The sequence below is a fragment of the Tasmannia lanceolata genome, unplaced genomic scaffold (assembly GCF_043159265.1).
Source record: "Tasmannia lanceolata isolate RefF3 unplaced genomic scaffold, GAP_Taslan_0.1 ptg000044l, whole genome shotgun sequence".
Lineage (NCBI taxonomy): Eukaryota > Viridiplantae > Streptophyta > Magnoliopsida > Canellales > Winteraceae > Tasmannia > Tasmannia lanceolata.
Window position 1 is genome coordinate 22,016,874 of NW_027518721.1, and position 26,807 is coordinate 22,043,680.

Below are 26,807 nucleotides of genomic sequence, written 5' to 3' on the forward strand. Positions count from 1 at the left end.
ATGACGCCAATGATCATGGTATGTCAATGATAACCTGTCAATATTCTTTGGAGTATAGTCGGGATCAAGTAATGTAATCGGTGTCACTGATTATGCCGTTTCATTTCCTTTGGGATGTTGTAGTAGACTTCACAATCTTGCTTTCATGTCGATACTTGCACTATTCATATCTTATAGAATGAAGTAACCATTAGAAATTTCATCTTATGACTCCGCTTGGAGTGTACTGAGTGCATCATTAATTTTGCTCCGAAATTTTTTATTCTCACAAGGATGCTTTTTATGTTACATGGCATATGTTATATGGTTTCATGGGTACTACAAGGCCGGCTCGTGCAAGAATGATTTAGGTTATGGTTGTTCATCAAGAAATTATTTCATAGCTAATTAAGCCCTATCACTCGGTTATGATGGCGTGATACTATTTGACTTGGCATAAAATTCTTTAGTCTTGCTAGTTTATTCATAGTGCTGAGTTTACTTGTTTAGTTTTCATTTTTCTTATCAATTCAATACAACTATCAACGGTAAGTTGAAATGACTTGTTACCCTTCTTGATACCATTGTGCTGCTTATGTAGTTCCCTTATTATGGAGGTATGTGATTGCATCTCTTGTGTGTGTTCAATCTGTGAATGTTATTAGCCTAGGCCTTGAGCAGTTGGGAATCACATTGGCCTATGCTATATGTGTATGCTGCAGATACCTTAGAAGGAGGAGCGTGTTTGGTTCATGGGATGATATCAATCTTGTCATTAGTATTGTGTATGTACCTATCTAGGCTTCTTCCCCAGAGTAATTTTATTCTCCAATTCCTTGGAGGTAGAAGGGAAGAGTTGTTTGTTATTTTAGAATTTAATTTCTCAGTTGTTTTGTCGTGCAATTCTTTGCAGGGGGCGATGAAGGCGCTAGCCCAAGCCCATTATTTTAGGAGACTTGCTTAGTCTGAGTAGCACTCCCCTTTTTCAACCAATAGACTTGTTTAGTCTTTTAGACGCCCTTATTCTTTAATCCCTCTGTTTTAGGAGACATGATTTGTCTCGCTAGGCGGCTCTCCCTTGGGGATAAGCCTCGTTGCTTAGAGCCTCCCCCTTAGGGAGATCGCTTTAGTTTGGTAGGGAGTATACCCATAGGAGGCATGCCTTGCCTCATTTATAGAGCCCCTATTTGGAGACAAGCCTTGTCTCATTTAGAGGGTTTCCATTTTTAGAAGGCTTACCCAGCCTTATATTAGAGCGGCTCATTTTAGAGAGTCTTTGACTCATTCCTCCTTTAAGTTGTAGTATTAGAGACTCGTTGACTCATTTATCTTCGTTAGTGTTATTTTTTTTATTATAGAGTCTTTGACTCATTCGTCTTTTTGGTGACTGTTATGGAGTCTTTGACTCATCTATCCTTTGTGTGCAGGAGACTTACCCAGTCTCATTAGAACTTTACCTTTTGGGATCTTAGATCATTTTGTCATCCTTGCTAGTTAGCTTACCTGGTTTAGGGGTTTCCCCTGTTAGCCCTAGGGTTTGGCCCTAAGGTTTTGCTTTGTATTTTCCCTTAGGTTTTTGACCAAATGGGTGAAAATTCTTTAAACTTCAAAAGCATTTGAAAAGCTTTAAAATCCAAAAACATTAGAAAAAGTTTTAAAATCCAAAAACATTAGAAAAAGTTTTAAAATCCAAAAACATTGAATATTTTAAAACTCAAAAACATTAGAAATTTAAAACATCAAAAATATTTGAAAAGACCTTAAAAAAAAGCCTAAAGTGTTGAGTGTCTTAGAAGTAGTGTTAGGAGAGTTCGTTTCGAACTACGTTGGCTTGATCCTCTCTCACGAGGTACGTAGTGCAGCTTGGGATCTTTATCCCAAGTCCAGCCAAACCTTTAAAAATAAAGTTGTCAAACCTTCCAAAAATGCAAAAACTTCTTCAAAACTTTTTTCAAAGAGATCTTCCCCTAGAGTTAGGAGTCTGTCCTAGCCGTTTGGTTTGTTTTAGAGTTAGGAGTCTGTCCTGATTTGTTTGATATGGTGTGTCCTGTCGTATGAGTGTCCCTAGAGTTAGGAGGCCTCGAGTCGATCGGTTAGACATTTAGTCGAACCGATGGCTAGACTAGGAAGCATATAGTCAGCCCATGGTTTTCCTTAGGTTGCACAGCCTAGTTATACATAAGATGTAGGAACCACCTGCATTAGCTTAAGGCTAACCAGCTTGCATTAGTTAGGGCATATAGAGAGTCCTGAAAATTTACAATTCACTTGAATTTAAGCAATCGTACAAAAATATTTAAAAATCAGTCGAGTCTAGTGGATCGAGTCTAGGATAGCGGTTCTAGATGGTTAGGCATTGTAGTTTAGAATAGGTCATCGAACTACGTTGACTCCGATTCTTCCCGAGGCCGGGATACGTAGAGCAGCTGGGATGGACGGCCATCTTGGTCCGAGTCAGGTCGCATTAGAGTTAGGATTTGTTCTGTCCTGTCATATATATAGGATTGATTTGTGTTTTATGTTTTGATGTATTTTATTACTTTCTTGTACTGATACTATACCTTTAGCTATAGCTTGCATGTGTTTGCACATCAGAACTTAGACACCCATTAGGCATGTCACTCATAACCTAGCTATGCTTAGGTGACACATCTTTCATTTTATTTTATGTGTGCTTATTATCTTTATCCTCAGGAAATGCATGCTTAGGTAGACGACTCCTGAGGATTGTTCCCATTTCACATGATTTTTACCCAAACTTCTTTGGAGTTAATAAAAATGGCATAAGAGACCAAGTGCTTGCACTCGGATGAATTGGGGGTGCTCTCAGACCTTCCCCATTCGTAACCAGGCACGAACCCATATATATTTCTGGTTATCCATTGCACAGAGAATTTGATTTTAGGGTTCCATGGCATATCCATGGATGGCGACTCTGAGTTTATTTCAGGTATGTCTTGGTTTCGAGCCTTGGCTCCGGATCGAGACATATCTCTTTCTTTTTATATCGCCACTCATGCTATGCTATGAGGGTGGCATCCGTTTCGAGAGTTCTTTGGCAGAGCTCTCCTTCACACGTGGATGATCCAGAGGGTGGTAGGGACTCGTTCACTTACTTTATCTCGGATCGGGGTCCACAGTTGGAAAAATGGGTTCCTCGGGTACCCGACCCGAGTTGCACCCCTAGTTAGAATAAGCCTAGCATGGGCAGTCTCGTCATTGTACTTGTTCTCTTATTATATAAATGATGTAGTGATGTAGAGCCTAGCCCTAACTCACTTTTCTCCACTTCATCTCCTCTCCAACATAACAATTGCACTCTTCTCTTCATTAATTCATTTTTACACTTCTCTGGTTAGTTGCTGCTGCAAGGTATTACGATTCTACAAATATTAAAAGGCAACTAAAAAGAGTTTTAATATCAACGAGGTGTGTCATTATACCACAACACAATGGATTCTTTGACTGATATGAAGCGTACATCTGATACGCCCTACTTTTGATCTTCTATGGCCCCAAAATCATGTCAATCATGCAATCCAAACATCCAATAATGTGTATTTCCATCCACTAAAGATAACCATTGGCAATACAACCTAATAATTCATTAAGAGCTTTTGACAGTGGTGGTAGACGCGGCGTTAGATTAAAAATCTAGGGCAACCTAAATGTTAGTGTAAAAAATTGTCTTGAGAAAAATGAAAAGAAAAGTTCCAAATACCACCCAAGTGAGTCAAAAGAACTCATTTGAGGGTGTAAAGTAAAACCGAAACACAAATTGTTTTTACCACTAGATTGACTCTTCACCATGTCATGAAATGCCCACACACTAGTGAGAGACCCATCAAACTTTTCTTGGTTATCACACCAACTAATTTCATCATTGTATCATTCTTCCACTCAAAAGAGTCATGGATATTTAAAGTTCGAGCAAATTTATTGAGCATGTGACACGACATGACAATGGGGTATCACTAATTAAAAGGATTCCCCAAATACGATAAAACCAATCATTTTGAGAAAGTGAATGCAATATGTTTTCCATTTTACAATATATAGTGGCAGAACAGATTTAATTGACAAAATGCATGAAATAAAATAAAAATATTCAATTTGAGAGTCAACCTAGATGTACTGCATACTTCACTGTTTCCTGTTTATTTGAAACTTTCTGTCACTAAAAACTCTTACTCTTCTGTGCTTATAGAAAGCTTCTTAGCTTTACTCAAAGGAGAATTCACTTGAATAACAAAGTAAATAATTAAATGCAAATATCAAAATAAAAGGGTTCCTGGAGAGAGCAAAGACTCACCATGTTACGGCATATTGCTATCCAGCGCGATGGACATGAAGGACATGATGTATAAAGCAATCGCTTAATTGTGGCACGCACCAAATTTCCAATCCTATGAGCACATTTTTTTAAAAACTTGATTAGTACATGATTTGCAATACCAAATCATTCACTTCAATTAGTCATAAATGCAATATCTTCAAGAAGTACCAAAATATGTCCTTCCATTTAAGGCATTATAATACAGAATATGAAACACTATTTACCAATGAGATGATCTTGTGCATGCTAAACACAATGAATGTCATGACAAAGCGGACACAAATGAGGTAGGGAAACAATTCAGAAATTAAGATGTATAAAATATGAGCCCAATAACCACAAAGGCTCCAAGTACTGGCTATCAATAATGAAGGAATGAAATATGTAATGGACTGTATATCTGCACATTTCATGATGTGGAAGAGTGCGTGTGTATGGGGTTTAAAAGGTGATACTTGGTGTGAGGTACAATAATGGTCTTAAATTTCGGCCGAAATACCAAAATTACCGAAAAATGTGATTTTCAATGTTTGTTTACAAAATTTCAGCCGAAATTTCAATCTCTGTACAATAATGAAATTTGCTTTGATTTTTTACGGAATTTCGGTATTTCGGCTGAAATTTCAGTTTCGGCTATGTCCAAAACCGAAATTTAAATCCCTGGGTACAATGCACGCAAAATTTGGTAGAAATTAATCCACGCAACCATTCACAATGTGAAGTGAGAATTAATGGGAATCTAACTCCTCCAAATAATAATTCACTCCGAAAAGCATGAATGATATATAATGCTTTGTCCATGACACTACATGCAAGATAATTTATTTTGTGGAGCAAAGTCAAATCGATGGTTAATTAGCCCACTAGTTTGGTGAGCAAGTGAGCTGAATAGATTAATTTCGTACCAATAACTATCAATGTCGATCAGGAATTCTAACCGTCACAAGTGACTAGCTTCTACCCAACTCAAACAACATGCAAGATGATATCAGAGAAATAAGTCACTAAAAATTGTAATTAGCATCACTTCCATCCCTAGATAATATTCAACAACACCTTTCAGCTAAGGAGGGAAATAGGATGGAAACAATTCTGATGAAGCTTGGTAAAAATGAAATAAAGCAACAGGATGATAGTAAATACAAAATATAAATTAAAATAAAATAGAAACATTTCAACATTCTAGCCGTGTCCACCTAATGATAGCAGAACCTGTCCAGACATCCAAAATTCAAATAATACAGAGAATGATAAGGTCGTGGCATACTCAGAATCAGTCTCCTCATCAAGCATACTAAACAAGTTCACTTCTATTTGCTCATCAATAATGGCAACCTGAGAAGAAGATAGTCAGGTCTGTTAAAACAATAGGAAGGAAGGAGGCATGTGAGTCTTTTTCATGTAAATTATATGTATACAAACAGATCTCTAAAAGTAACTCTGATGATACGATGTATTTAATACGAACATCATCTCCAATTCTTTAAATCATTTCATTCAGAAAAATGGTCTATTTCATTGCATTACCAATAGAAATTAGAACCTATGTATCCGTGTGTGTGTGTGGGTGTGTGATGGGACACAGACAAGGGAATGAAGATACAACACTACCTTACAAATTAAAGGAAACGGATACTGATACGAGTAGACCATACCATATGGTAAGAGACAACATTTATAAATAAAAACCATAAACCTAAGTAGTCTTTACTTGATGAAATAATAAGAAATTTAAACTAGCATCTATAAGACCCACATACTCAAAAGTCAAAATTATAATTGCAAAACTGTGCAAACTAGCACTTATAAGACCCACATATTTAAAACATGGTAGTTATTTGACCAATAAAAGAATCCCTGAAGTATCCGGTACGGGTAAGAGTATCAGTATTCATATCGCATTGTGCAGATCTTGATATGTTGGGCCTACACAAGTACCTTGTGCATAGACCTCCAAAAAAACAATATTGATATAAAACATAAAAGTTATTTTACCAACAAAATTAACCATGAAGAATCCAAGTAACCATTAAGATCCCGTCGGTATTGTATTCTATCATGTCAGACATGACACTCCAAAACAAGTATCCCGGTATCAAAGACTGGAAAGAAAACAGCATTGATACAAGTATCCCGGTTTAACTGCATCCTTTTGTAGGGCCATAGCAAAAAAATTTGAACACTTTTCTTTCACTCTGGAAAAAAAAATTAAAAATACTGTTGTAAAATACACATGAACTTCACAAAATTAGTAGTTTCATTGACTTAAGCATGTTGTAAAGAATAAAATATAGTACTTAGAGTAATAATATTAAATTTTAAGGGTACAGAATCTTCTTAGTAAAATTATAAAGCCTGTAAGTTGATGGCATGTTATGGATCAAACTTTTGTGCTAGAGAAAAAGATACTGAACTTGTAGGCACTTAAATTAGATGCTGCACAAACTGTAAAACATTTAAAACATGTCAAACTGATGGAAATGGCAACCAGATCATAGGGGAATTGTATTGGATATGCCTCCAAAGAAGATATTGGACATCATCAAAGTAAAGTCATTTAAAGTTGTTATATTTTAGCAGTACTATATGCTATGAAGTCAAAACCATGCTTCTTTTATCCCAACGAAAATGGCTTGCTAGCAACATGAAGTCAATGATATAACAGGATGGCCAGCCAAACCTCTACAATTTTCTTACCGGATCCTTTTCAATTAGATGCCGCAGAGTGGATACCGCAAGATGTCTAAGGGTTGGCTGATAGAAAGCAGAAGTAAATCATGTCAAAATGACGCATATGAATTAGTGCAACTACTATATTTATTTAATAATTTTTAAATCATCACCTGTCTAGATGAGAGAGTTGGAAGAAGAGTTTGAACATGAGAATGCACAGAAACAGCTTGTGGGGCAAAAAGAACAAGTTGCTGTGTGAACCTAATACACCTGCAACATTAAATAATGAACTAGACAGTCAGTCACAAACAAATATTCTAAAACATAAGCAACATTCTACTGGAAAGAAAAACAAACACTAATGGCAGAAATATGTTAGTGACATACTCAAGAAGGGTTGATATCTCTTGTCCGGAGCTTATCTCTGCAACAACAGACTGAACAAAATGTAAACATATGTCAATAAGACTATCATGTATGATCATATATACTGCAACAACAGACTGAACGATATGTAAACATTTGTCAATAAGACTATCATGTATCATCCATTGTTTTAAATTTCGACCGAAATCCAAAATTTCGGTCAAGACCGAAACCGAAATTTCTGAAATTTTGGAAATTTCGTTGAAATGTTTTTTTTCCCCAAGATTTCGGCCAAAATTTCATTACAAAAAAATGAAATTTCTTTTTTTTTACCAAATTTCAGCCGAAATTTCGCTATTTCAGTTGAGTCCGAAACCGATATTTAAACCATGGTATCATCATATATACTCAATTTAAAAGAGGAGTTTTTATATGGTGTCAGTGCGTTCATGCGTGTAATGATGGTGCCGCCTTTGATATTTATCAAACAACAACTGACTTTATAACAGGATTCGCTGGATCAAACATCAAGGGTGGCAAGTTTGTTGTATCCCCATTATGTGCAGCCATGCACATAGTCGTACACCATATCATTTCACTTAGAAGAAACTTTAGCCAAGAAAATAATTTAGTTTCAACAGTATTAGTCAATTAAGAAAAGATTCAGTGCAAGAAATAACATACAGAGAAAAAATAAATAAAGGAAAAGGCATTCATGAAACAGAACCTTGCAACGTGAAAAGAAAGTGCTCCCAGGGGAAAGCTCAGGACCAAGGATGGCAACAATAGCATTTATAAGGCGGCCAATCCCCTCCCGAAGGTCAACCAATCCATTCTCCTCTGACAAAAGAATCTGCACAGCAAGGGAAAGCGTTTCCTGCAAATTGAAGCACAATAAGGATGCTATCATTTAAAAAACTCTTCGGAAATATAATTCAAAATACTAAACATACACTCATTTTATATAAAACAAAATATTAAAGGATAATTGGGTTAGAATTAAATTACATATATGGTAAGAGTAATATCATGTCCATGTGATGGTTTCATTCATGCTTAATAAGTCGAAGTGGCAGATCGACTGGCCAAAGAGGGTGTTTTGAGGGATTCCATGTCCATCTTCATTGCACCCGTGAGAGAGGGGATTGTAAACGTCTTGTAAAGGTGTAGTTGTTTCTGTTCTTCACAGTGTTTAAAAATGCGGATTCGACGCGGAATGCGGCCGAAGAAAATCCTTGTCGACTCGGCGCGGACACGGTTGACGCGCCCAAGAACACGGTTGGCGCGGCCAAATTAGATGAGTCGTTATTTTTTATTAAAAAATAAATGAAAAAAATACAAAAATCCAAACCCATTTAAGTAGGGCCCAACAAATGAATAGTTTAGATCCTCTAACCAGGTGCAAGCCCGCTAATTTTTAAAAAAATACATGCAAGAAAAATATTATTGATGGGAAATTTTTCTTGGAAAAATTTTGAGTATAATGATATGATTCTGATTTAATTGGAGGCATATTCTCATATATTGAAGGTCCATATAAGTAAATGTTGAATAGGTTTGGTTTAAGTTATCTTTTTTGTTTTTCAGGTGTTAAAAATGTAAGAAAATTTAGAAATATTTTTTAATAACCAAAAGAAAGAGGTTATATATATCAAAAAAAGGAGATTTTATATGGTGTAAGCCCTTAAAGTCCCTTATTTTTCTAGAAGTACTGTACGGACCACACTAGAGGATGATCCAAACCGTCCATATGATCCAAACAGTCCATGGCCCATCACATGGACGGTTTGGATCATCCTCTAGTGTGGTCCGTGTAGTACTTCTAAAAAAGTAAGGGACTATAAGGGGTTACACCGTATAAAAGAATTATATCCTTGTCTTCTTAAATGGCTGCCCAGGCACCCACACCCAGAATGAGGTAGAGAATAAGACAAGCAAACTGCAAAAGTCAGGCTGGAATTGACAACTTCACTGTCTACCGCACTGTCCAAAAAAATAATAAATTATATTTGCTCCTTTGTTTTATTCGAATCGCCCCTTGGTTTTACTCGGGACAGCCCTCTCTAGTGTTTTTATGACTACTATTTTACATTGGAGGGCTGTCTCAGGTAATGAAAGGGGGCGTATTTATCATTTCACAAAAATACAAAATCATATTATATCCAGTAAAAAAACGAACTACTTCTTCTTCTTCTTCTTCTTCTTCATGAGTTAGGGTATTACAGAGGGTTTTCTCTGCGGCTTTAGGTACGTTTCTCTCCTGTAAATCTTATCTGTTTTTTTTTTTTTTTTTGGAATGATTGAAGTTAGGATGGAATATGAGTTCAAAATGGCCACGACTCGGCCAGGACTCGCCGAGTCCGGGACTCCAAAACGCGGCCACCGCAAATCCGCGTCGACTCGGCCGAGTTCCGAGCCGAGTTTTAAAACACTGGTTCTTCACCATGATGAGGATGAATCCAATGCACGTGGGGGCATCTTGTCCCCCGTTTTGACATCATTTTTGGGTAATAAAAGTCAATTTTCAAAAAAAAAGATAAGAACAAAGATAATGCCTTTCAGAAAAAAAAGGAACAAAGATAATACTTTCATCACCAAAGAAGACTTTTTTTTTAGAATGAAATACATAGAAGATTTACAATATCTGAAAACAAAGATAATACTTTCATCAGCCCAACACAACATCACACGGCTCGGGAACAAAAGGAGAGACCATGAAGACAAACCAGCCAAGTAGCATACCCATATCCAAAGTGTAAAGCGACAAGCCGACAACAAAGAGCCCGGACGGAGAAAACTTCTCAAAGTTCAGCATGTCAACGAAATAATCGGCACAACATAAGTCCGGAGCTGACAACCAATAAAGAAAGGAGACGGAAAAAGTTCAGCTCATTAAAGAAAAGAGATCGGCACAAAGCTTTAGTAAAAAAGGTGGTTATCAGAAGGTGGAACCCAAAGATGGGTGTACGGGTCGTGAAGAAACCCAAAAAAGGATTATTTGGATGAGTGGTGGGGCGACAAAAGAGGTGGGGAGGTTAGGGTTAGGTTTATGAGGGGGCAGGGGCAAGGGGTAGAGATGGTAACGGCTAAGGTTAAGGTTAGGGGACGGCAAAAGGGAGGGCAGCACAGGGTGGGGTTGTGCGCTTGCCGTGTGGGGGAGGGGGTGTTAGGGTTAGGATAGGAGGGGGCGGCATGGTTGGGGAGTGGAGGGTCAAGGTAGGAGGGGGCAGCAAAGTGAGTGGCGCGACAAGGTGTAGGGGAGGCAAGTGGTGAGGGAGGGTGGCTAGGGTTAGGGTTGAGAAAAAAAATAAAGGAGAGAGAGAAGTTATTTTTTTCTCCAAAAAAACTTAATCAGAAGCTATAGCTCTGATACCATGTTGGTTGTAACTAGAGCTCCAAGGGAGAAGAGTGAAACAAGAAAAGAGGAGAGAAAGGAAGAGAGAATGGAATGACTCCCTCTCATATATATATATATATATGTGTGTGTGTGTGTGTGTGTGTGTGTTTGTGTTTGTGTGTGTGTGTAACTAGGTTACATGTGAAAAGTCATGAATACCCTTAATCGGGTATGTAAATTACACCGCTTCATCTAACAGACCCCAATGAATTGAAAATTATTGTGGAGGGGGTAATTGCACCCCCTTCGAGAGCCAAAGGCTTGCTAAGGAGCTAGGGTTTGGGTAGACAGGTTTGCTAGGGTTTGGGTAGAGAAGAAGCTGGAAGTAGAAGAAGAAGAGAGGCAAATGTTTCTTTGATGAGGGTTTAAGGGGTCTCTCTCTAGAGCAACAAATAGAGAAGATAAGGAAGAAGAGGAAGATCCGGTCACTTCCGGCCACAATCCTCGCGGCCTCGACCTTCATCGTCGTTGGCCATTCGTAACAGAACCGGAGTACTCCTCTACTAAAGAGAGGGGTCTGCAATGAAGGTATTTCAAGGAGGTTTTCACAAGGAAAGAGGTTCTGGCATTTTAGGGATCTTCACGGATTCGTGCGCCACCGATTCGACAATTATTTCTCGGATCCGGACCTCGCAACCACCACCGGCCCATCTCCGCCAACCTCCTTTTCAGTCAGACATCACTATTTGCCTCCATCTTGAGCAACAACAGAGCGTTGTAGTAAGGATCTGTGGGGGAGACCGGATCTAGTTCGTGGAGGCCGGGAGAAGGCCAATGACGCCGGATCTGGTCGTAGAGGCCGTCTGAAGTCCATCATTAGGCCCTTTTAGGCCGGATCTGGAAAGTCGTGGAAGGTCCGGGGGTTACCGGACCTAGAGGCAGTGGAGGGCGGACTTGGTGGTGGTGCGAGATGAAGTCTACAGGAGATCGGGTGGTGAAGATGGGCTATTGACGTAAAAATGGCGGAATCGGATGAAGAAAATGGGTTGTAGTGTGAGGTGGGTTTAGAACATAAAAGCATGAAGCGGGTGCGATTATGTCTTTCAAAATTCAAGTACCTAAAAATAGTAATTTTTAACTATCTTCATATAAATCTTTCAAAATGTAACTATATCAAAAGTAGTAATTTTTAACTGTTTTCATTTTCATAACCTCTTTCATCATGCCTTCTAAAGATTTGCCTTCGTGCTTGCTCCAATGAAGTACTTTGAACAGTTGGCGGAGTTTGATGCAAGTAAGTTGGTGAGGGGGTTACTAATGGAGTAATAGGAGTAGGTTGGGAGAGCCATGGGAGTAGTTTCCATCTCTTCGGGATCACGCTTCCTAGAAGCTCCGTCTTAAGGAGCGCTGAATCGAGGTTCCGAGTCGGGAGCGGCACCCAGAGGGAAGATTCCTTCTTTTAACGTTTAGATCTTGAACTTGATTGTGGTGGTGGATGGGTTTAAGAGGTGGAGATGGATGGCTTTTGTGGAAGAGATGTAGGAGGGACTGGAGGTGGTGACCGTGTAGAAGAAGGTGTTGGCCGGCAGGGATAGTTGCCGGAGAAGACTACCGGCTCTCTCTCTCTCTCTCTCTCTGAAAACACAGCCGAAGAAGACGGCCTGGCATACGTTAGAAGAAATGGCTATAGTGCACGGTTAGGGGCGCGCAATAGCTTTAGGTCTTCGAGTGGGATTTTTGAAAATCGAAATCGCAAATTGAGATGAGGTGGAGAAGTTTGTGTGGCATGGCAGACACGTATTATGACTTGGTGAGGCCCACAAATATGGCACTTTTGTAGGATCTGATACAAGTTAGGCTATTGGGTAATGTAACGGGGAATGGAGATGGGTAGCATATAACCGATATGAAAGCTAATCGTACTGTATGTAGGTGGCGATACTATTGTAGCCTGTTAAGGGAAAACTTCTCCCTTATTTGGCATTTTTTGAAATAAAAATCTCAATTTCCAAAAAAAGAAAAGAAAAACTTGTCACGAATTCTAAAGAAGCCTAGCATATAATGAGTAATTGATACAACCCGCCAAATTTTAACAAACAAGGCCACGAATCCACTTAACAAGGAGGAAGAAAGCATCCAAACAAGGCCTTCTGTTGGACTTTGTCGATAATCTTAACATGACATTGTTATGGATCATGAAGATCGGAAAAGGTGAGCCAATGAGCCCATTTGGTGCAAGCCCGTAAGGGTTCGCAACAACAACCAAGATCTCATGGAGCTCGTAGGGATTAAGCCAGCAAAGTAACATGTATAACATGTCCAAATAAATGCAACACAAACATAATGATTTAAACCAACCAGGAAAACCCACGTATGGTTAGATTTTGAGAAGAAAATCAGTTGCAACCTTATTCTAGATTAAGTAGTCTTTGAATAGAAACATTCCAATGCATTGAAAAGAGCACAAAATGGGCTAAATCTGAAATTTATAAAAAGAAACAGTGTGATGTCCTGAAAATAAATTAATTAAAACTAGGGCCCACAAACATCAATCAAGGCTCAAACACCATAAAACAACACGGAAATGATTATGCTCAAATCTACTGCAAAATTTGGGCTAAGGGGGACTAAAATGGGTTTTAGCCTTTAGGGCTCCCAAAAGCTTACCAGAAAATGCAACAGTGATTCACCGAAGGAAATACTCACATAACGGTCCAAGATGATGGGGGAGTGGTTAGTGGGCGTGGATCTACGTGTGGGCAGCAACCACCTTCAAAGAAACCTTCGAGAATGTTGAGAACGAGGATAGAAATCAATGGAAATGGGACTAGAAAGGGGCGAAGTGGTAATATGGTGAAAATAGGTTAAAGAAGAGAGGAAGGAGATGGGGATCTAGCAAGAGAAGATGATAGAGAGAAGGAGATAAGAAAATGTGTAGAAAGAAAGAGGGAAAACTCACCAAGCCGTGAGGGGTAAAGGGAGGAGAGACCCTCGCACCATGTGTGGGGAGAGAGAGAGAGAGGGGGGGAGGAAGAATGGTCGTCGGTCTCTTGGAAGGGGAGGGGAGTGCTTTGCACTTTTCTCTTTTCTTTCAATCCAAAAACTAGGGTTTCTCTCCCAAGTCTCTCATATACATGGGTTATGTGGTGGTGGACCCAAATCCTTCCTAATTTCCCCCATGTGCATAAAAGAACTTAAGTGAACCAAAGTCCATTCTACCCCTCTCCCACTACTTATGAGAATAAGTCTTTACGGGCAAAAGGGGCCTAAACAAATGAAATAAAAAGATAGGGCGTAAGTGGGGCTAGTGTGTGCATGTGAGTGGGCGCTAGTGATGTGGACACCCCCTCACATCTAAGTGAAACCAAAAATAACAGTAAACAAGTCCAATAACACTAAAATATAGCAATCTAATGGTCTATAAAGCAAGTAAATGATGATCCAACGGTTGGATCACATCACCATTTATGCCCTAATTTTGATTGGACTGGTCATTTTTTATTTTTATTTTTAAATTCTTAGAATTTACAAGGGCATATTCTTTAATGGCCTGTTCAGTTGCACGTTTCAATCGGAAACCGAAAAGAAAATTGGCATATTTTCCGCGAAAACGATGCAAAGTGGTTGTTTTGTTGTCACCGGAAAGCAAGCGCGAGGAAAGGGAAATATTGACGTGGAATCCAAGGAGCCTTATGTGTCCATCCACTTTCCACTTAAATATTTCCGACTAAAAGGCTCGGATTTGCTCTCGTTTCCGCGGAAAATCTTTCTCGTCGCGATTTTAAGTAAATAAAAAAAAAAAAACACCCTCTTCAACGAGAAGAGCAGCCCTAAAAAACAGAAGACAAGACCTCATCTCTCTCTCTCTCTCGCACGCCACAAAGAAGCCCTAAAAACTTCATCTTCTTCCTCTCGTCGACGGAAATCTCTCTCCTCGTGCGCTTGTCCTCGGCAACAAACAAGTATGGTTGAATCTTGTTTTTTTTTTCCGTTTTTGGTGCTTGAATCTTGTTTTTTTTTTCTATTTTTCGTTTTTTGGCTTCAATCTTCGTATTTTGCTTCAATTTTCTGCTCTCCTTTCTTCTTCTTTTTTGTTGGGTTTGTAGTTGTTAAAACCTTGAACTGTATGTTGGGCATGAAGGTAGGAATTTGTGGAAATGGGTTTCAATCTTCTTTTTTGGCCTCAATTTTTTGTTCCTTTTCTTTTTTTTTGTTGGGTTTTGAGTTGTTTACACTTTGAAGTGTTTCTTGGGCATGAAGGTAGGAATTTGTGGAAATGGGTTTCGGGTTCAATCCTTTTTTTTTTCGTTTTGGGCTTCAATCTCTGCCACGTCTAAAAAAATAGGAATTTGTGGAAATGGATTTTTGGAAATATGAATTTGTGGAAATGGGTTTTTGTTAATGACCATCTCTGCCATGTCTAAAAAATTATTTGATCCAGAGGGTTGCTGTCTCTATTTTTTAACGAGTTATTCTCACCATCCAGAGGGTTGTTGTCTCTATTGTTTTACGGTTTCTGGGCTTTAGGGTTTGTTAATTTAAATTTCTTTGGCCATCTCTCTCTCTCTCTCTCTCTCTCTCTCTGGGTTGGGGAATAAGATGAAAAGGGGTTTGGGGTCAGTTTTTGTGTTGGGGAAGAGAAATGGTTTGGCTTAAAATCTGACTTGTTTTACAGGTGGTTGGTGTCCTCATTTTTAGTATAACTATGTATTGTCTATGCTTTGTACTGTGTGTGATTTGTGTATGGTTTGTGTAGTTACTCCAATATTAAATCTGTGATGGTGAATGTTATTAATTGAGGTATTGAATGTTCTGCAGGTGGTCAGCCTCACATTTCATTCTCATTATCAAGAATTTTTCCATCATTTCCAAGGTAATCAACACTCACAGTTATTTTCTCTATCTATTTAGATAGATGTGCTTGTGAGATGAATCATATAGATAGATGTGCTTCTGTTGTTTGGCTGTGGTAGTCAATGTTCTTTCCTTGTTTGTATGTGTTTGGATGGATGGGTGGTTTATGGAGGGATGGATTGTTTATGGAGGGATTGTTTGTGGGGGGATGGTCTGTGGATGGATGGTTATGGATGAATGGATGAATTTGGAGGGATGGGCTGTGGATGGATTGTTTGTGGGGGGATGGTTTGTGGGGGGGGGGGGGGGGGGGGGGGGGTGGATGGTTATGGATGAATGGTTGGTTTTGGTGGGATGGGCTTTGGGTGGATGGATTGTTTATGGAGGGAGGGTTTATGGATGGATGGATTGTTTCATGATTGTCTTCTTTGTATTTGTGTTTGTGTTTAAGATGCTTTATTTGTGATTGTGTTGTAATTTCCATTGAGTTATTAACTTCTTAGTTAGAGTAAGATGCCTCGTCGTCCTACAAGAAGAAGAAAGAAAGAGTTGATACGAAAAGCTGAGTTGAAGCGTAAGAATGAGCTAGTTGGGCTAGCAGTCGCACTACTAATGGCTGGTGTTGCTGCTATGTTTGTACTTTGGAAAGAGTACTACGAACAGCATCTTCTCAGAGCTCCCTATGAAAGCAATTATTTCACGCGTCGTACGTTCATTTCCTTTGTCATCAATTCAGATGAATATTGTCATAACTTGCTACGGATGAACGTCACCTGCTTTCGTCAATTTGTCGAAATATTTAAACGGGGGGGAACCCTGGAAGATACAATCCATTGTAAAGTGGAGGAGCAACTTGCAATCTTCTTACATATTATAGGACATAATCAGAGGGTTCGGACTATTAGAGCATGTGCTAGACGTTCAGGGGCAACTGTTTCGACGTATTTCAACAAAGTACTAAAGGCAATTTTGGGTATGCAAGATTTCTTCATCAAACCACCGACAGGTGAGACACCATCACAGATTGAGGGGAATCCAAGGTGGATGCCATATTTCAAGGATTGCACCGGTGCAATAACGGGACATACATATATGCTAAAGTACGTATTGAAGAAAAACCTGCCTACTTTTGTCGTAAGCACTTTATAGCTCAAAATGTTTTGGCGGCCTGTGACTTTGACCTAAAATTCACGTATATCCTAGCCGGATGGGAGGGTTCGGCTTCTTACTCGAGAGTGTTAGCGGATGCATTAACAAGGGCTGACAAGATTCCACTTATTCCAGGTACATTGTATATGACATAGTTACATTGTAGTAAACAAGTTCCCACTTATTACTAGTTGCTGATATAGAATCTTTTTTTATTTGTAGGAAAGTTTTACCTCGCCGATGGTGGGTACCCTCTCTTACGACATTTCATTACCCCGCATCGTAAGACCACATACCACCTAAGTGAGTGGAGCGGGCGGCGTCCACGGACTAGTAATGAGTTGTTCAATCATAGACACTCGTCCTGTCGAAATGTCATTGAGCGCACATTTGGCGTCTTGAAGAAGCTTTTCAATATTCTTAATGAAGAACTAATGTACACTATCGAGAAGCAGATTGACATCTTCTTGGCATGTTGTTGCATCCATAATCATATTCGGCATTTCATGCCTAATGATTCAATACTAAAAGATGTAGACAACTTTCTAGCTAGACAACTCTTGCTACAAACTGTGGAAGATGATGACATACCACGGGATCCTCCTCAATCAAGGGATGATGACAAAAGAGCAGGAGAGGAAATTAGAAACATGCTTAGCATACAGATGTGGAATTATTTCAGTAGACGTCATTGACGTTAGGGAATTATAGTTTCACTCCATATATGGTTGGAGTAATTTTGTTATGTTTTGATGGTTGTATGACTCTTTTACTGTTTCGAGTAACTTTGTTATGTTCTGATGGTTGTATGCGTGTTTATTCAAGTAACTCTATTGTTATTAGTGTGATGAATTAAAATTTTGAAGGAAGATAGTAGCTAGTTGTTAGGGATGATGTATGTTGTACTTTTTTATGCTTGGATGATGTATGTTGTAACTTTGTTATGTTTTGATGGTTGTATGTTGTAACTTTGTTATTTTTTTTATTCAAGTTGTTATATGGATGTTCATATTGAATCAGAATGACAACTGCGCCACAAACCTCCCAGAAGAGGAGGAAGAATATCATTTGGAATGACCAAATGGACAAAGTGCTAGTAGATACCCTTCTAGTTCAAATCGCAGAGGGGTGCAAAATCCCAAATGGTTTTAAGGATCATGCTTATGTAGCTGCAGCCACTGCAATGAATGCCTTTTTTAACCTCCAACTCAATAAGGAGCACATAAAAAACCGCATCAAGACTATGAAAGAAACATACAAGAGTGTTTGCATCATCCTCAATAGAAGCGGTTTTGGTTGGGACAATGACTCCAAAATGGTCACCTGCGAGAAAGAGGTCTACGATGACTATATCGCTGTAAGAAACACTTCCTCTCAAGATACAATCTTCTTATAGTAATATCATATCCAATATCTTCTTATTTTTTATGCTCCTTGTCACAACATAAGAAACACTTCACTACCCATCATGTCTTGCATGACGATATGTGCAAAATTTTTGGAGATGAGTTCGCGAAAGGGGCTGGGTCTAGGACGCATGAGAATCCAAGCATAGCAAGTTCACAGCCAGTCAGTCTTGATGACATTGGGGATGACTTTGCAGATGACCATACCCCCATGTCTCACCACGCGCCATCTCCAGAAGCAGATCTCATTAATGGTGGTAGTGAGACATCTCCCTTAAGACGGGCTGGTACCAGACAACAGAGGACTCGTCAGGGTGGGGCACATTTGGACAGTATGTCGCGTCTCTCAACAAGCATGGACAAGGTTGCCGATGCCCTCACAGGTGCGCGTGCCCCTGCTTACCTTGCACAGCTTCGCGAAGCTGTTAGAGGGGTTGGGGGGTTTTCGCAGGATATCTTGTTGAGGACCATAGAGTACCACACAATAAATCCATTTCAAGCTCATCTTTTCATCATGTACGAGGAGGAGAGGAGGTCGTACATCCGAAGGAAGATGGCTCGTTTCATCAGGCAGCAGATGGATGATTGAGGGTGGTTATGGTGGTAGTTACTGTTATATGAACAATACTTTTATGGCACTTTTTGGGTGTTGGTTATGGTGGTGGTTACTGTTATATGAACTTTACAGTCTTTGTTTTATTTTGGATGGTGGTTATTTATTTTAGATGTTTGTAGTTATGGTGGTAGCTTTTATTTTGGATGTTGGTAGTTATGATGGTAGTTATTTTTATCTGTAATGATCTTTGACATTTGGATGGTGGTTATTTATTTTGGATGTTGGTAGTTATAGTGGTAGCTTTTATTTTGGATGTTGGAAGTTATGGCGGTAGTTATTTTTATCTGTAATTATCTTTGACATTTGGATGGCGGTTAATGGCAGGCGGTGCATATTTTCTATTTTGACATTTGGATGATGCTTTGACATCTTTCCGTCATGTGATATGTTGTCTTTTTGTTAGGTGAGTATGGGGAAGCAGAAGTACTATGCTGTCTTTAATGGCAGGAGGCCTGGGATTTACTACACTTGGCCAGAGTGCCATGAGCAAGTTGACAAATTTAGCGGAGCATGCTACCGCTCATTTGGGACGTTAACGGAGGCTCAGTCACAGCTAGACGCATATTTGGAGAGAGCCAGGTATCGGAGCAGCGAAAGGGTTGAGGAAGTGCAGAGGGTAGAGGAGTTGCGAAACGGTGCCACAGAGGGTGTTACCATGGGTTTCCCTCTTACTTGTTGGTTCCATTATATTGCTTTTAAAATTTGCTTCTTAAGTTTTTTGAGTATTTATTTGTATTAGTGGACTATTTGGTAGGACAATTTATTGAAAGGCATACATCACAATTTTGTAAAGACTGGCCAGTAGAAGTCACAGCAAACCATAGAGGTACGGAGTGAGATGAAGCTGATGTTTTGTCCAAATTGGGAGTGTATCGAAATCTCAACTCTCAAGAAACTCGGCAAGTCCTAGTCCAAGTCTCAGTTTTCAAACATGGTAAAAAAAACTAGTGCCTTCAATTCCAGGAAGGTATACAAGAAAAGATGTGTATAATTCCAACATTAAGTCACATTAATGATTAATTCATAAAAAAAATTACCTGCACGTGGGATACATAAGATAAGCCAGCAGCTTCAACAGTCAGAAGTAGACCATGCAAAGACCAAGCCTGGAGACCAGCATTTGAACTTTTGGCCAGTGAAGAGATCTTGCTCACAGTTTCAGGAACCAAAGTAGATAATGCCATTCCTCCTGCACTGCATACAAAATAATAGCCACGGTATTTTACGAAGCCAGTATTACAAGTGAAACCAAAGAAGCATATACTTTTATAGATCTCGGAAGACGCGACCGAATTTAACTATACATGCATAGATAGTCATAGTAACACAGTTGAATTATATGGTGCCATGTGATCTCTATGATTTCGAGTTCAGTGAACACATAAATTTAGGTCTGATTTCATCTATAGTGACCAACTTAATGGACAGTACACCATTTGAATGGTTGTTTTCTCGAATCTTCCATCACATTCGTAGCTGGAAACAAACTTATACAGCATTCCTGGAGAGACTGATGGCACTATTTCATGTCACCAGCATGATCAACAGTTCATGGATGATTTTAATATGGCTTTTTCACAAATTTACACATTTCACTCAGTAACCAAAAACCTGTATCTTTGTAGCAATAAGCATGGTAAACAATACAAGGAAAAGATCTCCCACTTGCTCTTTGGGTGGTTCACTCTTTATAAGATAAATGAATAAGCTCTGGAAGCTTGTACCACTCCATTGTGCATAAAAAAATGGTACTGTTTCCATCTTCTTCATATAGTTAGTTAGAATTATTTATGGTGCTTACTGTTAGAAATAACACTGTTACATAGAGTTACAGTGTGTGTTGTTAATGGAAGTTCTGTTACAATTTGTATTAGGGCTTTGCATCATAACGACAATACTCGAGTTCCACGCCTTTTATGCATCTCCCCTTCATCTCTGTCCTCTTCTATTTCCATTGCCTGATCTCATGTAGTAGTTAAAAGCATGATTTTAAATTTCCCCAAATTGACGGAAATATTTCCATTCCATCGCCACCGAAATAAAATCTACATGATTTCCTTTTTTGTCATTATTTCCCCGAAATTGTCACACCATGAAGCTTTGGGAGAGGGTAATTGAGCATAGACTAAGAAAAGAGACTAAGGTGTCAGAGAATCAGTTTGGCTTCATGCCCGAACAATCGACTATGGAAGCTATCTTCTTGATAAGGCGGTTAATGGAGAGCTTTAGAGAAAATAAAATGGACCTTCATATGTTTTCATTGACTTGGAGCAAGCATATGATAGGGTTCCCAAGAGTGTTGTGTGGTGTGTCCTTGAAAGGAAAAAAGTGCCTACTAAATATGTTGATATGATTAAAGGATATGTACAATGGAGCAGTAACTAGTGTCTGAACTATAGATGGCATGTCTAGTGAGTTTCCAATTACAATAGGACTGCACCAAGGATCAGCTCTAAGCCCTTATATTTTTACTCTAGTTATGGATAAACTTACGGAGGGCATCTAAGGCGAGGTGCCGTGGTGTATGTTCTTTGCAGATGACATAGTATTAATTGACGAAACCAAAGAAGGAATTAATGCTAAGTTAGAGTTATGGAGAACTAATTTTGAATCCAAAGGTTTTAGACTGAGCAGGACTAAGACAGAGTATATGGAGTGTAACTTTAGTAATTTAAGGAGGCAGGGAGATGATGTAGTAAATATGACTGAACAGGAGGTACCTAAGAGGGATATCCTTCGCTATATTGGTTAAATCCTACATAAGGAAGGAGAGATTGAAGAGGATGTTAACCACAGAATAAGAGCAGGTTGGTTGAAGTGAAAGCATGCTTCAGGAGTTCTGTGCGATCGTAAAAATACCTACCAAGTTGAAGGGAAAGTTTTATAAGACAGTTGTGAAGCCAGCCATGTTCTATGGCTCAGAATGTTGGGCCACCAAGAAGTAGCATGTGCATAAGACAAGTGTAGCAGAGGCGCAAACGCTTAGATGGATGTGCGACCACATAAGGTTAGATCGAATTAAAAATGAAGACATCCATAAAAGGTGGGGGCGGCACCAATTGAGGAGCAGATGAGAGAGCACCGCTTAAGATGGACTGGGCATATCAACGTAGACCTTTGGATGCTCTAGTGAGAAGAATTGACTCGTGCCAAGTTGACGGAGTAAAAAGAGGTAGGGGCAGACCGAAAACAACTTGGGTGGGAACAGTGAGGAACGACTTGAGGGCTAGGAATATAACAGAGAACATGACCGTCGATAGGAAAGAATGGAAGAAATTGATTCATGTAGACGAACCCAACTAGTGTCAGGATTAGAATGGGTCAATTTGAGCAAGGTAGATCCTTTCACCTTCTTCATAAAATTTTCTAACGGATTCATTAGCCGACCCCAACTAGTTTGGGACAAAGGCTTAGTTGAGTTGAGTTGAGGTGAGGTGAGTATTCCCCCAAATTTCGACCGAAATTCTCGAAATTCGACCAAAATTCCTGAAATTCAACTAAAATGGTCAGAATGACAAGAAATGAAAGCAATTTCAAAAAAAAAAAATGACAAGAAATGAAAGGATGTTTTTATTTGAATTTCATTTCATTTCATTTCATTATTGTAGAAAATGATATTTGGTAGGCAACATCATTGAACTGCACAACAAAATAATTGCATCTTATGGCAGTTTTGTGTAATTTACATTCAATTACATATAAATCAAAGGATTAGAGCTTTGCATCAAGACAATGCAATCAAATTCCATGACTTTTATCTCTCTTCACCTATTTCTTCTCGACTTTTCCTTGACCTACATAAGATTTAAGCAAGTTTAATAGTTGCAACCATGGTTTCAAATTTTGGTCACAGAATGCGCTTCCGTCCTCACCGAAATTTTGGCCGAAATCCGACGAAACCATCAAACGTAATATTTTATTTCATACCAAATTTCTGCAGAAATTACTGAAATTTCGGAAATTTCCGTCGTAATTCTGTCTAAAATTTCGGTAATTCCGGCCGAAATTTCGGTAATCCAGGCCAAAATTTCGGGAAAATATTAAATAATTAAAAAATCGAGATTTATGGTTGAATTTCCTTAAATTTCAGACGAAATTTCGGTCGAAATTCTGTAATGTTTCGGATATTGCCAATTTCAGTTTCAGGGTTGACCGAAATCCGAAATTTCGGATTTCAATCGAAATTTAAAACCATGGTTGCAACTATCTATGTGTCACTACAGTTTATCGGATGGATAACAAGAGCAACCTGAAGGGATGTGGACAATGCGGGTATAGGACCTCCTGCTATTTCCGCCACATTGGGAAGAACTGTTCTAATTCCCAGTGGTCGATTAAAAAAATCAATAAACGAGGCATGACTGATGGAATTGACATTAGAATAGTTAACGCATCGATCCTCAAGCCAACAGATGAGCAATTGACATTTCACGAGGCAACTTCCAATGACAGGTGGATAGGGCAATAGAAGAAGAAATGAGGGCCCTATATGACAACGACATGCAAGTATGAATGTGGTAGGCTGCAAGAGGGTTTTCAACGTGAGACAAAAACCTGATTGTATCATTGACAAACATAAGACAAGGCTAGTGGTTGAGGGATATAATTAGACACAGAAACTTGACTATGATGAGATGTTCACTCCAATAGTCAAGAGCACAATAGTGAGTTTGCTTTTTATAGATCATAAGCCGACCGGTTGATCCTCCATGTCAATTTGAGGGGGAGGGGGTGAGAAGTACTCATCAGTGTTTCAAGATGCGAATGCGGGTAAAAACACGGTCAAAACAAATCCTAGTTGACTCGGAAGGACGAAGTCGAGTACTCAGGTGACGCAGCTGAGTACTCGGTTGATGCCGTCATAAATCGAGAGTCCAAGGAGTTTTGATTGACTTTGTAGGGGCAAAATACGGGCTCGAATAAGAATGCGGCCAAGTTTAAAGGGAGCTGACTCGGGGAGTCCACGAGGAAGTTTTGAAACTATCTACTTATTACATAAATATGTATGTTGTTGAATGTCCACAGGCCAGCCCTTGTTGGCCCTCCATGTCAATTAGGGTTGTGGTGGTGGTGGTGTGTGTTGGTGGGCGGGTGGCGTGGTGTGTGTGTGTGTGTGTGTGTGTGTGTGTGTTGGGGGGGGGGGGGGAGTGGCAGTGGCTATATGTATATTATAATGTATAAGATGTACTGATCAGGACAAAGGGAATAAAGTCATTCTCGAATTCATTATTATAATTATATATATAAATATATGTCATTTTGGTTGTTGAATGATAATAAAGAGATTAATCCCAGTGAATTTTTTTCCACCATGTTGCATGGATTTTAGAGCACTCTAATAGCTAACAAATTGAAAGAAGCAAAATAAAAATGATACAAAGAGTCGGTGTCTCAAAATGAGGATGCGGGTCAAAACGCAGCCAAAACAAATCATAGTCGACTCAGCACAATGCGGTCAGGTACTCGGTTGATGCGGTCATAAATTGAGAGTCAAAGGAATTTTGATTGACTTTGTAGGGAAAAACACGGGCTCGGACAAGAACACGACCAAGTTAAAATGGAGTCGACTCAGGGGAGTCCGTGATAATGCGGGGGAGTTTTGAAACTATGCAAGAGAGCATATTTTCATCTGACAAGTACTCAAGTGTATCCAAAGACTAAGCAAATACAAATGGGATGACCTATAAATGGGAAGCCATAAATCGCAGTGGCTTCTAAAGAAAAGTTTCAAATGTTCTTTCTTTTTCGTTTTCATTTTCTTCAAAAGAGTGAACAAAAATCCACATATTATATATAAAGCGTGAATAAGGGGTTAAAGTCATCCTCACTTTTTCATTATTTTCGTTCATGTCCCACAACCTAGCACACATTTCTGATTTTCTTTAGGGGTATTCTCGGCATTTATGTGGGGCAATAAATACCCAGCAGCAAACGTCCAAAAATAATGCCATTAACTTTTTCTTTTACCATTAACCTCTTTGGTGATATCTAACATCTACCTATATGAGAAATTATTTGAGGGTAAAAACATAATCTACATACAAAAAGTACCGACACATGGTACCTCTCTATGACAATTACGGCAAAAACTACCAAGAAGAAGTAAAGTCATATGACAATGACGAAAGAACTACTTTTTATTACTCATGAAGGACACTTGCAAAATATTGACGGATTCCGGGCACCTGAAGAGGAACAACAATTATGGAAACCTTTATCGATTGGAGGGCTAGGATCAGCCTATATCGATTGGAGGGCTACGATCAACCTATGGAAATGATTTTACAGGCACAGCCAATTGATGTTGTGTTCCATCCATGGTTTAAAATTTTGGTTTCAGTAACCATTTCTGACCCCACCGAAATCGGCGAAATCCGAAATTCGGTGCGAAATTTGGTAATTTGATTCGAAATTCCAGACCGAATTTTTGAAATTTCGAACCAAACCGAAATTCCGAATTCCGAAATTTTGTAATACTTTTTTTTTAATAAATAATGGCATTTAATCGAAATTTCGGACCCAAATTACCGAAATTTCAGAACGAAATTTAAAACAATGGTTCCATCACATGAACGGTTTGGATAAGCCATAACCCTCTATAGATCGGAATGTTCGGATCAACCTATGAAAATTATTTTTGGGGCACAACCTATGTAGGCAGTGGCCCATCTAATGGACGGTTTGGATCATCCTATGGTACGGGCCATACCGTACATTTGTCTCCGCCCTGCTCAATTTTGCAGGGGTACATTTGCCATCCCGGTCACTTACTTTGCTCCTAGAGAACATCCAAAAGTTATCGCTTTCGTTCCCAACTTTTGCTTAAATTCTTTTTACATCCTATTGTATTTTAGGAAAAGTTCCCTGTGTATCCAATTTCTGATGGCTATTTTTGTCAATTCCAATGCCAATGACCCTTACATGTCCGTCCAAAGACTCCAAACGAAACCCTATTATCTGCCCGTTTGGCATTCGCTGGATTCCCTTCCTGAAAACTCCACTGCTCTCAACCTCCTCCTTCTCACCGCCTCGCCTCTCAAAGTCTCGTTACATGCTTTTGTTTTTGCTTCTCTTCTATGTCCTGCTCTGGGTATCGTTTTCTCTTTGAACACAAATATATTTTATTTTTATTTTTCATTCATTAATGAAGGAGACTGGTAAGAACTATATATGGATTCCGAACTGGGCTATTCTCCCTCCGGCAAACGAACCAAAGATGAGTTTTCTTGCTTCTTTTTTTTGTCCATTTTTTCCCTTTAAATGGATGGATTTTAATTAGGGATCCTGAGTTTTGCTTTGTTTTTTAGAATGACCAAATTTTAGGGGATATCTTCAAACATGGATTATTAATTCTTTTTTTGTAGGACGATTTTGATTGTGCATTTTTCTCTTCTAAAAGAGGATTCCGATTTTTCGGTTCTTTTTGGCTTTTTCCTATCACAAATTTTGGTTCTGGATGTTCATTTCTTCAGTTTCCCCGAACAGGGTCTTTTATTTAAATAGATCTCTAGAGTCTTTCATCAATTTCTTCGTTATGCCCTGCCACTTGTCACCAAGCAAAACCTAAAAAAACATACTGCAACCCTTCATCTCCTTCCCAAACCCATTTCAAGGTAATGTGAGTTAGTGTTTTATGAAATCCCTCATCGGATGCCTGTCAGTGTTTTATGAAATCCCTCATTCGAATGTAAACACTTGGACAACGATGATTTCAGGTTATACACCGAATCCACAGGTTGATTTTCACGAAAGCTCATTGTTAGGGCTTTTGGATTATTGGAAATTTTTTGGAAATGAAAAATATTTATAAAAGTTATGACTTCTTTGTATGCATAGAAAAGATAACTCGAACCGATCCTAATTTTTAATTAGAAAGAGTTTCAATGTATGATGATTTCCTCTAGATCAACTATAATCATATCATTTTCCTAAAAATTGTGGGAAGAAAAAAGTTCTCAAACAAAAAAAAAATCCCGTCGACAATGTCTTTCTTGTAATCCAAACAGGGCCAAAATTCTCTAAGATTGACCAACCGCTGAACATTATGCATGCGTGCTGATATGCTTGGCCGAACCGATCATATTCATGAGG

At 39.0% G+C, this 26,807-nt stretch overlaps 1 protein-coding gene across 5 annotated transcripts in view; it reads right to left on the reverse strand.

The window, feature by feature from the left end:
- The window catches only part of SWEETIE (HEAT repeat-containing protein), a 135,689-nt gene that overhangs the window by 41,553 nt on the left and 67,329 nt on the right, over window positions 1-26,807 (reverse strand). For all 5 annotated transcript variants that reach the window (XM_077374177.1, XM_077374174.1, XM_077374173.1 and 2 more), the window contains 7 exons: window positions 19,754-19,910; window positions 8,082-8,231; window positions 7,376-7,425; window positions 7,159-7,258; window positions 7,013-7,069; window positions 5,583-5,650; window positions 4,292-4,385 (listed from right to left, as the gene is read on the reverse strand). In XM_077374177.1, coding sequence (XP_077230292.1) covers window positions 4,292-4,385; window positions 5,583-5,650; window positions 7,013-7,069; window positions 7,159-7,258; window positions 7,376-7,425; window positions 8,082-8,231; window positions 19,754-19,910 — 676 coding nt within the window. The remainder of the gene's footprint in view (window positions 1-4,291; window positions 4,386-5,582; window positions 5,651-7,012; window positions 7,070-7,158; window positions 7,259-7,375; window positions 7,426-8,081; window positions 8,232-19,753; window positions 19,911-26,807) is intronic.